General features: G+C 19.0%; 4 protein-coding genes across 4 annotated transcripts in view; 3 read left to right on the plus strand and 1 right to left on the minus strand.

Annotated features, from left to right (window-relative positions):
* The window catches only part of PGSY75_0720400 (ferrodoxin reductase-like protein), a gene marked incomplete at both ends in the record, with an annotated part of 2057 nt that extends 267 nt beyond the window's left edge, over nt 1–1790 (plus strand). Inside the window, 2 exons of the mRNA XM_018785045.1 lie at nt 1–1291; nt 1417–1790. The exon at nt 1–1291 is cut by the window's left edge and continues 267 nt beyond it. Coding sequence (XP_018642546.1) covers nt 1–1291; nt 1417–1790 — 1665 coding nt within the window. The remainder of the gene's footprint in view (nt 1292–1416) is intronic.
* Nucleotides 1791–3147: 1357 nt separating this feature from the next.
* PGSY75_0720500 (hypothetical protein) lies at nt 3148–4238 on the plus strand (the record flags this gene model as incomplete). The annotated part of the gene is made up of 6 exons (XM_018785046.1): nt 3148–3205; nt 3319–3390; nt 3516–3589; nt 3762–3862; nt 3986–4042; nt 4196–4238. 6 exons carry the CDS (start codon nt 3148–3150, stop codon nt 4236–4238), a joined length of 405 nt encoding a protein of 134 aa, XP_018642547.1.
* A 273-nt stretch (nt 4239–4511) lies between these two features.
* Nucleotides 4512–6074, minus strand: PGSY75_0720600 (hypothetical protein; the record flags this gene model as incomplete). The annotated part of the gene is made up of 7 exons (XM_018785047.1): nt 4512–4619; nt 4781–4941; nt 5124–5173; nt 5295–5411; nt 5508–5628; nt 5725–5815; nt 6012–6074. 7 exons carry the CDS (start codon nt 6072–6074, stop codon nt 4512–4514), a joined length of 711 nt encoding a protein of 236 aa, XP_018642548.1.
* A 2309-nt stretch (nt 6075–8383) lies between these two features.
* PGSY75_0720700 (putative phosphoinositide-binding protein) overlaps nt 8384–14690 on the plus strand; it is a gene marked incomplete at both ends in the record, with an annotated part of 6874 nt that continues 567 nt past the window's right edge. Inside the window, 3 exons of the mRNA XM_018785048.1 lie at nt 8384–8476; nt 8681–8868; nt 9090–14669. Of these exons, the coding sequence (XP_018642549.1) occupies nt 8384–8476; nt 8681–8868; nt 9090–14669 (5861 nt within the window). The remainder of the gene's footprint in view (nt 8477–8680; nt 8869–9089; nt 14670–14690) is intronic.

Here is a 14690-nt window from a genome sequence, read left to right on the forward strand (position 1 = left end):
ATGTCAAATAATATAGTAAATTGTTCTAATGTTGAAAAAGTATTTTTAATAAAATCGGATGAATTGCAAAATGGTGAAATGAAAGAAATAAAAGTACATGAAGAAAAGGATACAGTCTTATTAGTACGTGTAAAAAATAATTATTATTGTTTAGGACCAAAATGTCCTCATTATAGTGCTCCATTAAAATCTGGTGTTTTAACAAATGAATATATTACATGCCCATGGCATGATGCTAAATTTGATATAAAAACAGGTGAATGTATTAATGGGCCATCATTTGATGACATACCAAAATATGAAGTTGTAATTGAAGGTAATGAAGTATATGCTTTATTACCAAAGAAAATAGAAATTTTTGAAAAGAAAAGAATATGTGAATGTAAAGGAAGTTGTGAGAAAAAAAATATATTAATTGTAGGAGGTGGTGCTGCTACCTTAGGTGCATTAGAAACATTTTTAAAATTAGGATATAATGGAAAATTAATCATATGTAGTAAAGATGCTTATAAACCATATGATAGACCAACACTATCTAAAAATGTATCGAATTGTAATAATTGTGATGAATTATATGAAGAAATAAAATTAAAAGAAGATTCTTATTATAACCAAAGTAATATAATATATAAAAATAATGTATATGTAGAAAAAGTTGATACAGAAAATAAAAAAGCACATTTAAATAATGGTGAAATTATAAATTATGATAAGATATTAATTACTACTGGTTTAAGTCCATCCCCATCACCTATGAAGAATATGAATTTAGATAATTTATTTACCTTACATAATTTAAGTGATAATATTAAAATTGCTCAATATGCAAAAGAAGGATCCAAATGTGTTATTATTGGTTCCTCATTTATAGCATGTGAACTTTCTTCTGCTTTGAAAAAAAAAAATGTTAACGTATCTTTAATATCTAAAGATGATGTACCTTTTTATGGATCCTTTGGTGACAAAATTGGAAATATCGTGCTTAACATTTTAAAAGAAAAAAATATTAAATTCTATCCATCTATGCACCCAACAGAATATATAATAGACAAAGGATTTTTTAGTAGAAAAAATGCTAACTTAATTCATGGAGTAAGGTTAAGTAATGGTGAAGTTATAAATTGTGATTATGTAATTGAAGCTTTAGGATGTATACCTAATTCTCAATTTTTAGATGACAAATATAAAAATGTTAATAATTTTATTGAGGTTGATAAGCATTTCAAGGCAAAAAATGATGATAATATGTACGCTGCTGGGGATGTGTGTACGTTTCCTTATTTCTTGACAGGTGAGATATAACAAACAATACGTATTGTTATATATATATATATATATATATATATTTATTTATTTATTTATATGTGATATTACCTCGTTATATACTTTTTTTTTTTACTATACTTCATATTTTAGATGAAATGATAAATATTTGTCACTGGAACGTTGCCATACAACAAGGCAGAATAGCTGCACACAATATGTTAAGAGACGACAAAAAGGAATTTAACTTTATACCCTTTTTTAATACAAATATTTTTGGAAAAAATTTCAGATATAGTGGATATGTAAAGAACTATGATAAAATAATATATGAAGGAGATTTACTTAAACATAATTTTATTGGGTATTTTGTTAAAAATGATAAAGTTGCATCAATTATAACTTTAGGCAATAACAAAATGGCATCTCTAAATGAATGTATGGCAAAAAATAAAGTTCCTAAAGTTTACGAATTAGAAGGAGGTCTAAAAAATAGTGACAGCATGATAGCTTCACTAAAAATATAAAATATATGAAGGCACAATATGGAAATAAGAAAATATTTGAATACTTGAAATATTTGGGCGAGACCAATGAAAAAAAAAAAAAAAATACATACATATATATATATATATATAATAAAATAAAAAAGTTCTTACCTGTTCAGGTAAAAATGAGGAATTTTTTTTTTTTTTTTCCAAAGTGGCTAGCTAATAATAAAAAGAAATAAACAATATATAACTATATATATATATATATATATATATATATATATATAATTGTGTGTTATTTGAAATGTTTTTTTTTTTTTTTTTTTTTGTATTTGAATAAATGGATAAGTCTTTGTCCTTTCATTATTTAAATATTTTATTGTTTTATTCTTTTGAATTGTAATAACGATTAAATGAAAACTTTTTATAATACTAAAATTGTCCTGTTATTAATATATATATATATATATATATATATGTATATATTTTTTTTTTTCTATATGAAGAATCGGATCCTTATCAACATCAGTAAAACAGGAGAATAGAAAAAATAAAACAATAATGTAATGATGGATGAATTACAATTTGTTATATTTTTTTATAAGAATAATTTTTGTTCTCATATAAGTTTTGATAAATAATTATGTTATCAATCTATATTATTTTTAAGTACATTTATATATTTTGATTAATGTATCTGTGTATTCTTAATTATTAATTTTTTTTTAAATAATATTACATAATTGCATATAAAATATATAAATTATTATATTTTTATGTGCATTAGCATATATTTATGAACATTTTCTTTTTAGCCCCATTAAATAAATAAATAAATATATATATATATATATATATATATATGCAACAAAAAAAAAATAAATAATAATAAATATATATATATATATATTTGTATCCCTTTAAAGAGTAAATATATATTTTATTATCCTTTTTTTTTTATTTTATATTTTATTTTGCTTTACTGATTTTTTTTTTTTGTTTTTCTTGTTCATGTGCGGGAACTTATAAAAAAAAAATTATATTGAAAAAGAATGAGAAGAATTAGATAAATAAAAAGCCTAAATTGAAAATGTTATAAAAATGTAATACTCAATTTTTTTATGTAAGTATAAAAAAGTAAAATATATATATATATATATATATCTAGATTATTTAAATGTGGGGGAATTTAACAGGGAATTGTATATTAAAAAAAAAAAAAAAAAAAAAATTTAAATATATACATATATATAAATATGATATATAAAAATTCAATGAAATAAGTACTAATTAAAACACAATATAGTAAAATATAAATATACTTAATATTATTTTCCTGACTTTTCACTTTACACATTTATTGATAAAAAGAAAAAGAGAAAGAAAGAGGAAAATGTCGTATGCTACATGTCCTTTAAATTTTGTAAATATAAATCCAAATCAGAAGGAAGGTTACAAAATAAAAGAAATAATAAGAAGAGCTAATAAATAAAATATAAAAAATAAACATTAATAATTGTGTAGATTATAATATATTTTTATATTTTATGTTTTCTATTTTTAGACTTGTTAAGGTTCGAAATATCTGTTGTTGGCAATTATAATCACTTAAAAGAATTAGAAACAAAATCGAGAAGTAAGTTTATATATATATATATAAGAAGATAATGAAAATGTTATACATATACATATATATATATACATATATATACCTTATAATGCTTTTTTATTTTTATATATTTTGTCCCTCCTCTTTTACAGTTCGTTTTAGTTTTATAATTTTAACCATATCCCTTTTATTGTATTACGTTTACACAAACAGAAATTCAAATATAGTAATTATATAATAAAAAAAAAATTGAAATGTTTATATATATATATTATATATATATATGTATATACTTATATTGATAAAAATATTTGAAGCAGTAAAATGTATACATTGTATAAAATATTGTATGAATATCATTTTGTTTACATATACATATATTTCTGATTGTGTGTTAGATTATTGAAATATTGAACAACGTACCTTTAGTGAGCTTTACTATTATCTTTTTTTATTTTGTAATAAAATATAATTACAAGAATTTGTTCAAATCAAAAGAGTAACGAAAAGAAAAAAAAAATACACAGTACATATATATATATATATATATATATATATATATATATATATTTCATAGGAAGAAATAATAAGATACCTTTCCTATCTTTTTTTTTTTTTTTAGTTATATAAATAGTTTAAATAAGACATTAAAAGGCTTTAACTTATATTTGGATAATAAGTTAAAAAAAAAAAAAAAAAAAAAAAATACATATACACACACATATGTATATATATATATATATATATATATATATATATAACTTTGTGTTTTAAAAATATTTAAAGTGTAACGTATATTAATTTTTATTTTCATTTTAAATTTTTTTTTAAGGACGTTGAAGCTTTGCCTTATAGGAACCTTGAGAAAGGAATAAAAATCAGACACTCCAGTGTAACTGTTTTGTGTTTACACATAAATCACTTAATTTTTTTTTGTCATCTTAATAATATTATATATATATATATTTATTTATTTATTTTATTTTTTTAATTTAATTTATTTTTCATATGTGTATTACTTTTACATAACATGAAAACGAAAAATTAACGCGAAATAAATATATTCCGTTCATAATTATTTTCAATGAAGAATTTAAATTTTATTTTATTATTTTATCATTTTATTTTTTGTTTTATTTTTATATTTTTTATAAATAAATATTTTTTATTTTTCTTATATATTTATGTGCAATTTCATCTCCTAGGGTGTTTACTACTTTTTCTAGAAAATTATATCTTTTCTTGTTTTTGCATTCCTGAGATGAAATGTAGATAAATATAAACATACATACATGAATAAATAAATATAAATAAATAAATAAATATATATATATATATATATATATATATATATATATATGTTCATATATATTTCATATATATGTTCATATATATGTTCATATATATATGTGATTACCTCTCTATATTCTAAAACCAAGTTATTTATTTTCTTCATACATTCTTTCATTTTTTCATTTTGCTGTTCCTTTCTATACCACTTTTTTTTTCCTATCACCATGTTATCACAGAAATGGTTGGTACCAGTATAAAAATTTTTATGCCATACCCAAGGAAGATCTTTACAAAAAAAAAAAAAAAAAAAAAAATATATATATATATATATAAACAAATACATAATAAACATATATACATGAAACAATTCGCCTTGATTGTTTTCTACTTTTTATACACAAAAAATTAAAAACATAAACAAACATATTTAATCATAAATATAATTATTTATTAATATGTATGTGTACCGTGCATATAGTACTGTTTTTCTATATCTGCCTTATAACGACCAGATAAGCTACAAAAAAAAAAAAAAAAAAAAAAATACATATATATATATATATATATATATATATATTTATTTATTTATTTATTTATTCATTCGTTTATCTTTTTATTATTTTATTTTATTTTTTTACACGGGAGGGTGGAACATTCCCAATTCATCCTTGGCTGGTAAAATTGCATAAGGAATGTCATAACTTTTTCTACTTCCTCTTACGTAACATTTTAAAGGATCAAAATTTTCATGATCCCTAAAAAAAAAAAAAAATTAATAAAATAATAAAATAATAAAATAAAAGAAAAGCATCATATAACTTAAAAACCATAAATTATTTACATTTACATACCTAGACTTCCAATTATCCAGTCTATATTTTTTATCTTTATTCAAGTGAACATAAGGATTGAATGTTGGTTTATATCTTATCTTATCAAATGTATTGTAATCATAAGCTCTCCTTGGAGTTCCTACAAAATAATGAAATAAATTAAAACATAATAAAAAGATAAATAAAAAGATAAATATATTTATTTGTTTATCATATTAATATTTTGTATTCTTACCGACACATTCAGACATGTATCGAGGTTTTTTTTTAAACTTTTCTAATATAACATAACGAGAAAGATAAGGAACTTCCCTTATTTTTCTATCCTACATATATAAAATATATATATATATAAAAAAAAAGAAAAAAAAAAAAAAAAAAAAAAAAAGGCGAGAAAAAAAATAATTTTTTGTAATATTATATGAATTTATTTATTTGTTTATGTTTATATTTCTTTAGTTGATAATATATTATCTATTATATAAATTCTTTTATATATTTTTTTAAATTAAAATAACGTACTAGTGCAGTTGTCATATATGTCCTTTTCTGGCATTGTCGAAATATATTATACACATTATGCATCTTCTTTTAAGCATTTTGTATTTTAATAAAGGTTAAAAATTTACATATTATAATACATACATAAGGCCTTTTTTTTTTTTTTATTTAAAAAAGAAGTAATTACAAGTTTTCATTATCATTTCATATATGTGGGAAAAAAAAATATATATATATATATATTATATTACACCTATTCTATTTATTTTATATATATATATATAATTATTTTTATTTTATGACAAATGATAAAAGAATAATATTAAGGTTTTATTAAAAAAAAAAATAAAAAAATATAATATATTATGATATATTATATATAATACAGGAAAAAAGAATAATTCTCATTTTTTTTAATATGTATAATTATTGAATGTATATATATATATATAATATATATATATATATATATATAATATATATTATAATAAGTAAACATTACATATATATATATTTTTTTTTTATATATCCCTACGAAAAAAAGAATATATTTTTCTTACGCACTATAAAAATATTATATTATATATATATATATATATTAAAATAAATATTACCTTGATGAATTTTATTTTATTTAATATATATATTAAAAAATATATTTATAATTATTTTTTATTATTTTATGACTTATTTAAATTATTTTTTAAAGTCAATTATTTACATTTCCTTTTTTATTATATATGAGAAAAAATAATTTTGTATTTTTAGCATGAAAAAAATACTTGCGATACTTTAATCTTTTTTTTCTTTTTCTATGTTATTTAATATAGGATAAATAATATATAACAAACGTATTATATATATATATATATATATATATACATATATTTATATGTTAATTATTATTTATTTTTTTTTAAGACTATTAAAATAATATATATATATATATATACATATATTTATATGTTAATTATTATTTATTTTTTTTTAAGACTATTAAAATAATATATAAATTAAATAATAAAATATTTTTTTTGTATTTTTTTTTTATTTTTCATTTGTATAAGAAATATCTTTCATGATATATATTATATATTTATATATGATTAATATATATATATATATATTTTTTTTTTTTTGTTTTATTTTTATATTATCTCATATCATTTATAATAAAATTAATTATATATATAAAGGTAATATATATTTATATAGAAATATTATTTAATACTTTGATAAATTAAAAGAAAACATAAAATATATTGTTAAAAAAAATATATAAAAACAAGAGGAACAAAAAAATGAGGTGATAAATATAATATTTTTCTTATATAGATATATTTATTTATTTATTTTATTAAATATATAAATATGACCATCCCATATTTACAAAACGATGATTTATGCCATTATTTTATATATGTAAATATATATAATTTTTAAAAGTCTATATATATATATGTATATATATGTATATATATGTTTATTTTTTTCTTTTTAATATTTGTAAAAAAATTAACGCGGGTACACTAATATATAATCCTTACGTATGACATTATTTTATGTATTAATAAATATTTTCAATTTGGAAAAAAAAAAAAATATATATATATATATATATATATATATATATAAACAAACATATATAAAATATATGTATATATATTATATACGTATATTTATATATATATAATATTCATTCATTATATTTTTACGACGTACCACTTTTTTATTTCATTTTATGTGCATTTCATTTTTCTTTTTTCTTTTTTTTTTTTTTTTTAAATAAATAACATTGTGGAAATATCTACAAAGGAATAAATAAATATATATACACATAAAATATATATATAATAATACTTATATATATATATATTTAATTTATTTAATTTTTTTATTTATATTAAAGATAGTTGTTAAAATATTTTATAATGTTGTAGTGCAAAATACGTATATGTTTTATTATATGAATTTTTTTTTTTTTTTTTTTTTTTTGATAATATTGATATTATTATAAAGACAAAGAAAAAGGAAAAAAAAATAAAAATATATATATATATATATGTATAATAAAATAAATTAAAAAATAATTAATATACAATGGGTGGAAAACAAAACAGAGAAATAAAAACAAATTAAAAAATATATATTTTGAACATGTTATATATATATGTATATATATTATATATATATGTGTATAATTATATATATTATTTATATTTGTAATTATCGGAATTGTTTTAATTTTATGATTTTTTTTTTTTTTTTTTTTTTATACTATATTCGTCTTTTATTTTATTTTATTATATTATTTTATTATTTTATTTATTTTTTAATATGAAATATATTACACACATTTATATATTGAAAGAAAATAAAGAAAAAGTGCAATAATGGAAAGTTATTCAACATATGAATTTAAAGATAATTTAATAATAAAAATTATAAGAACTAATGATGTTAAAAAGAGATTTTACAGTTATACAGTAAGTTATATAAAATAATAAATGATATATAAAAAATTGTTTATTTGATTTATATGTATGATGGCATTACAAAAAAGTAATGTATATATAAAATACATACATATGTATATATGTATGTATGTATATATATATATATATATATATATATTTATATTTATATATATATTTATATTTATTTATTTCTTCCTTTTCTTCTCGTTGTAGGAATATATTTTGGAGTTTAAGGTTCTGAACAGTCAGAAAGTTCTGAAGAAAAGATATTCTGATTTTGTTACCTTTTATGATTTATTAAAAAATGAGTTACTCACAAAATTCAGCGAATCCTTAGAAAAAATTAGTGTTCTTCCCTCCAAAAAAATATTCGGAAGGTTCAACTACAATTTTATAGAAGAGTAAGAAAATAGGAAATAGAAAAAAATAAGAAATAATCACAATATATAGGACAAATAAAAAAAATAAAATAAAATAAAAAAAAAAATAAAAAAAAAATAAATGGCTAGCTGTCAGCTAAAAATAAATATATATTTTTTTTTTATTTGCATAAAATACATGCATACATAATTATATATTCATATATATTTATTTATTTATTTATTTATATATTTACCTGTAGACGTAGACAACAACTGGAATCCTTTCTGATGAATATAACAAGATATAAAAATGTATATCTATGTGACAACTTCTATGAATTTTTGTGCTTAGATAATATAACAAAATATTTATACAAGTTAATGTGCACGAGGTTGGAAGATATTAGTAATATTCAGAAATTACTAAAAAAGATTAATTATATTTTATTCATGTCACGAAATAATACATTGAAAAGTGCAGAATGTGATATTATAAATTATTTATATTATTTAAGAGAGAATATAAAATTAAATAATGAGATAAAATTTTTTATATTAAATATATTTCTTCATCATTTAACATATACTAAAACATCAGAGAATTTATTGAATGTTACTTTGATGAGATTTTCCTTTGATATTATTTATGAAAATTTATTAAGTAATAGTATAAATGAGGTTTTATTAAAAACATCTTCTGAAACGATATTAAGAATTGTTGATAAAAGAAGTGATGTATTTTTAGATTATTTAAAAATTTATAACTTTAAACAAATATGTACAATATTTAATATTATAAATAGAAAAAAAGAAAAACAAGATAATAAAAAAATTGATAATATAGTATTTAATATATATATATTAATATCTTTATTATTATTATCTTCTATCCATATTAAAGATATTCAAAATTTTTTTATTATAAAAAATAATAATAATAAAGGTATACGTATATTAGGATATATGTATGAAAGTCAGAATATTAATATACAAATTATTTGTTGTATTATTTTGTCTTTACTTATAATTAATAAAACTATTAAAGATGAAGATGTTATTTATAAGACAAAAATGTCTATTTTATTAATTCAAAATGATATACAAAATATAAAAAGTGTGGATTATCAATTAATAGAAATAATTTGTAGTAAAAAAAATATAAACCTCTTAAATTCTATTCTAGATTTATTATTAAAAGATAAAATATTAAAATATGATTTAACCTTAAATGATATTGACCATTATGAAAAATATACTATGTATGATAATCCCTTTGAAAAAGATTTATTTTATGAACAGAAAATTAAATATGCAGATTTTTCAAATAATGATATTATTTTACAGTTTATACTTTTTATCATCAACATTGGTGTGACTGAATTTTTCTTACTTAAAAAAAATTATAAATTTCTTATGAAAAAAAAAAAATTAAAAATCAAACTAAAAAAAAAAGAGTTATCTGAAAAAATAAAGCTAAGAAAATTTAATAGAAAAACCAAGCAGGCCCAATTTATGTTAACCGATAAGGCGCAGGATTATAATATGAGCGCACAAAGTAGAAATAAAAATATAAGGGGCAACGAAAATAACAATAAACAGAACAAGACTCAATCAAAAAAAAGAGCAGAATATATGTATATGTCCAAGTATTGTGATTCACCTATGAACGATGATGACGACGATAATGATGATTATAATGAAGGATATAGGGACTGTTTAGAGTCTGAAAGGAATAAAAGTAGAAAGAAGCAACTATATGAAAATTATGATGATGATGATGATGATGATGAAGATGAAGATGATGATGAAGATGATAATGATGATTATGAAGATAACGATGATGATGAAGATGATAATGATGATTATGAAGATAACGATGATGATTATGATGACGATAACGATGATGATGATGATTATGATGACGACGATGATGATAATTCCTATTATGATACCCCTTATGGTAATAATAATAATTTTAATGTTCGTTTGAATGGACACATGAACAGAAAGTTAAATAAAAGAATTCCTAATAAAAAAAATAAGCGTATGAATAAAAAAGGAAAGAAAAAAAAGAAAAATATAGAACCTTGTAACGTTTCAGCAACGAGTTCTTGTATTTCATCTTTGTATTCATTTTCAAGTGATTATGATAGTGCAACAAATAATAATAACAATAATAATGATGCTGATAATGATTATAATAAGAAGAAGAAAAAAAAAAATGTTTCAAATTTAAACATGCATGTTGTAAAGAATATATCGTATGATGACGATTTTAGTGTGCATTCAGGGAGTATAAAAAATGATCTTTTATTTTTAGAAGGAGAAGGAAGTGACAATGATGAGGTTGATGATGATATTGATGATAATGATTATAATGACAATAATGACAATAATGATGACAATGAAAATAATGATGGCAATGACAATAATAATAATAAAAATAATAATACAAATAAGAGTACAAATAAGAACCTTTCTAGTTCTTCAAAATATAACAAAAAGAATGTAACACCATCTGAGTTGAGAGAAGAAATAAAAATGTTGAAAGATAACAGAAAAAAGTTTGTGCGTAGGATAAGAAGAATAAATGAACAGATATTATTAATATTATGTAACGAAAGGATGATACATAATATATATAAGTGTGCTAATTTAAATAATTATAAAATTAAATTTTATGCTTCTATAATATTATCATATATACCAAATATAAATGAAATGTTATCTAGTTTTTCTAATCAAGATTATTTAAATAATAATAATAATAACAATAATAATAATAATAATAATAACAACAACAACAACAACAACAATAATAATAATAATAATAATAATAACAATGTGTATCATAAAACGCTTAGCAGCAACATAAACAATGTAGATAATATGAACCATGCAGATTATATAAAGAATGATAATTCAAAAGATTTTGTAGATGCTGAAAAAGAAAAAAATAATTTACAATATTTATCTTATGGTCCAATTGAAAATATAACAAAATCATCTTTTGCTTCTGATAGTCTTGCTATTAGAAAGAATAGTAAGATTTTCATATGTAGTGTTGAAGGAGATTATTATAATTATATTTATAAGTTTAATATTTTTAATGTATTATTATTTTATTTATTCAATGAAACATGTTTTTATGAGCATATACTTGTGCATTTAAAAAAATATATTGAAGAACAGAGTTCTCTTATGAATTTAAAACATTTTAAAATAAAAAAAAATGAATTTGTAAATACATTCCTTTTTAATAATATTGGCAAAAATATGCAAAAGAAAAATAAAGGAAAGCAAAGAAAAAAGAATAGGAATAAAAGAACTTATAAAAAAGAAAGTTTTCTAAGTACAGCAGATGATAAGATGAATACAACACCGAATGGGCCCATGTCATATGGATATAAAAACAATTATAGTAATAATTCATATTATAATGATAGTAGTCATATTAATTATATGAGCAAGAAGAATAATGTTCGCACGGGCGAATGTGTTATAAAAAATAATAAAGCTGGATATGATAAAAATAATGAGAATAAAGATAATATAAAAGATAATATAAAAGATAATATAAAAGATAATTCGTTAGATATGGAACATGCCCTTGTGGAATACACTCCAAATGATGATAGTTTGTTGGAAGGGGATCATGTAAATAATGACAATTTTGATAATATGAAAATGAATATGAATAATATGAATAATATGAATAATATGAATAATATGAATAGTGTGAATAATTTAAATAGTGTGAACAATTTGAATAATGTTAATTATAACAATGAACAAATAGTTTTATATAGTGAATCAAAAATTTATGACCATATGCATCACGTTTTTAATTACATTTCGAATATAAGAAAATTTGGACTTTTAAATAATTATATTGTTGAATTATATATGAGTATTCGAAAGAAATTAATGATGATTGATATGTATTTTCTTTTTGATATAATAGAAAAGAAAGTTTATGAGAAGAATGAAATGAAAGAAAGGATCAATAACTTAAAGAAAGAATATGAATGTGTTAATATAACATATAATGATTATATAAACTTACAATATGAATGTAATAAATTTATAAGTATAATAGATAAGTTATATGAAGAATTAGATGATATTGAAAAAAGAAGAAAAAAAATATTAAGAAGTCATAAAATAGTACATGTTAATGTTTGTAATTATAGAAAGAAATTAATACATATAGAAAAAATGATAGAAGAAGCTCCTACTATGAAAAAATGTATAAATGATGAATTATATAAAATAAAAATAAATGTAGGTTTATATAAAAAGGATAGAAAAAAATTATCTTTTTTTATATTGTTACATAAATTTTATTTAGATAATTATAATATTATTTTAAATAAATTAAAAAATATGAATAATTTAATAGAAAATATAGAATTATTATCTTCTACTGATTATGAAAAAAATAAAAATTTAATATTTAAAGAATTCTCTTATCTATTATGTAATGATATTGTATTAATAGAGTTATTAAAAAAAAAATGTAAAATTGAAGTTGCAAAAAATAAAAATTATTCTTTATTATTATCAAGGGAGAAAAAAATGGATACCTTTAATTATAATATATGTAATGAAAATAAGTTAGTAATAATAAATAAAGACAATAATATGAATGACCGAAGGACGATGGATTTGTTTAAAGGAAAGGATGACTTGCTTGATAAATATTCTTATTATTTGAATAATGATAATGTATTCAATATGGGCCACATGAGGGAATCCCAATATAATAATTCTTTCGATTATGTGGAGAATATGAGAAATATGGAGAATATGAAAAATATGAGAAATGTGAAAAATATGAAAAATATGAAAAATATGAATAATATGAAAAATATATATAATATGCATAATATGGATAGTATATATAATATGAATAATATATATAATGATAATAACTTATATGGTATGTCTAACAAGTCATACAAGAACATGCAAAATACCTTTAATGACAACAGCAGTGACAGTGATGATGTTTTAATTAATAAACTACAAAAAAAGGAACAAGGTCATATGAAAAATATGTTAAATCATAAGAATGATTATTATAATAATAGAGGGCAAACAAATTCAATATATAATTTTGATACAACTCTTGAAGATTTTAATAATAATAATAATATTAAAGATAATAAAGTTATTTTATCAGTAGATGAAATCGGTATTGAAAAAAATGTAAAGATGAATGAGAAAAGAGAACCTACTAATAATAATTATGATGATGATGATGATGACAATTATAAAACAACTAGTTATTATAATAAAAATTATAAAGATGATATCTACAATGAATATAATGAAAAAGATAAAATGATGATGTTACCTTACGATGATCAAAATGAAGATCTAGCACATATCGCACTCGATGAAGAACAAATAGATGAGGAACATGAAATGGATGAGGACGTATTAGAAGAGGATGCTTTGAACACCGAATTTGTTTCAAGTGATGAAGATAATATAGATTTAAAAAAGCGAATTGATGAATTTAATAATTATAAAAATGAAGATATAAAAGGTTTATTACCAGAAGATATAAAAGTAGATGATACCCTCACTAAAAAAAGATTTATAGAAATATTAGATATTATTAAAAATAGAAAAAAACAAATCGAAAAAATGACAACACATAAAAATAGTGAGATATATAAAAATATACATAAATATAATACATTATTAAATAAATGTAATATGCAAATTAATTTCAATCAAAAGAGATATGCCAAGTTGAGGAAGCAAATGGGTTCTATAAATACAAGTACGATGATAAAGAAGTCGGAGGCCATATACAAAACGATCAGAGAGTAAGTAAAAAAAAAAAAAAA

This window comes from Plasmodium gaboni, chromosome 7 (assembly GCF_001602025.1).
Source record: "Plasmodium gaboni strain SY75 chromosome 7, whole genome shotgun sequence".
Taxonomy (NCBI): Eukaryota; Apicomplexa; class Aconoidasida; order Haemosporida; family Plasmodiidae; genus Plasmodium; species Plasmodium gaboni.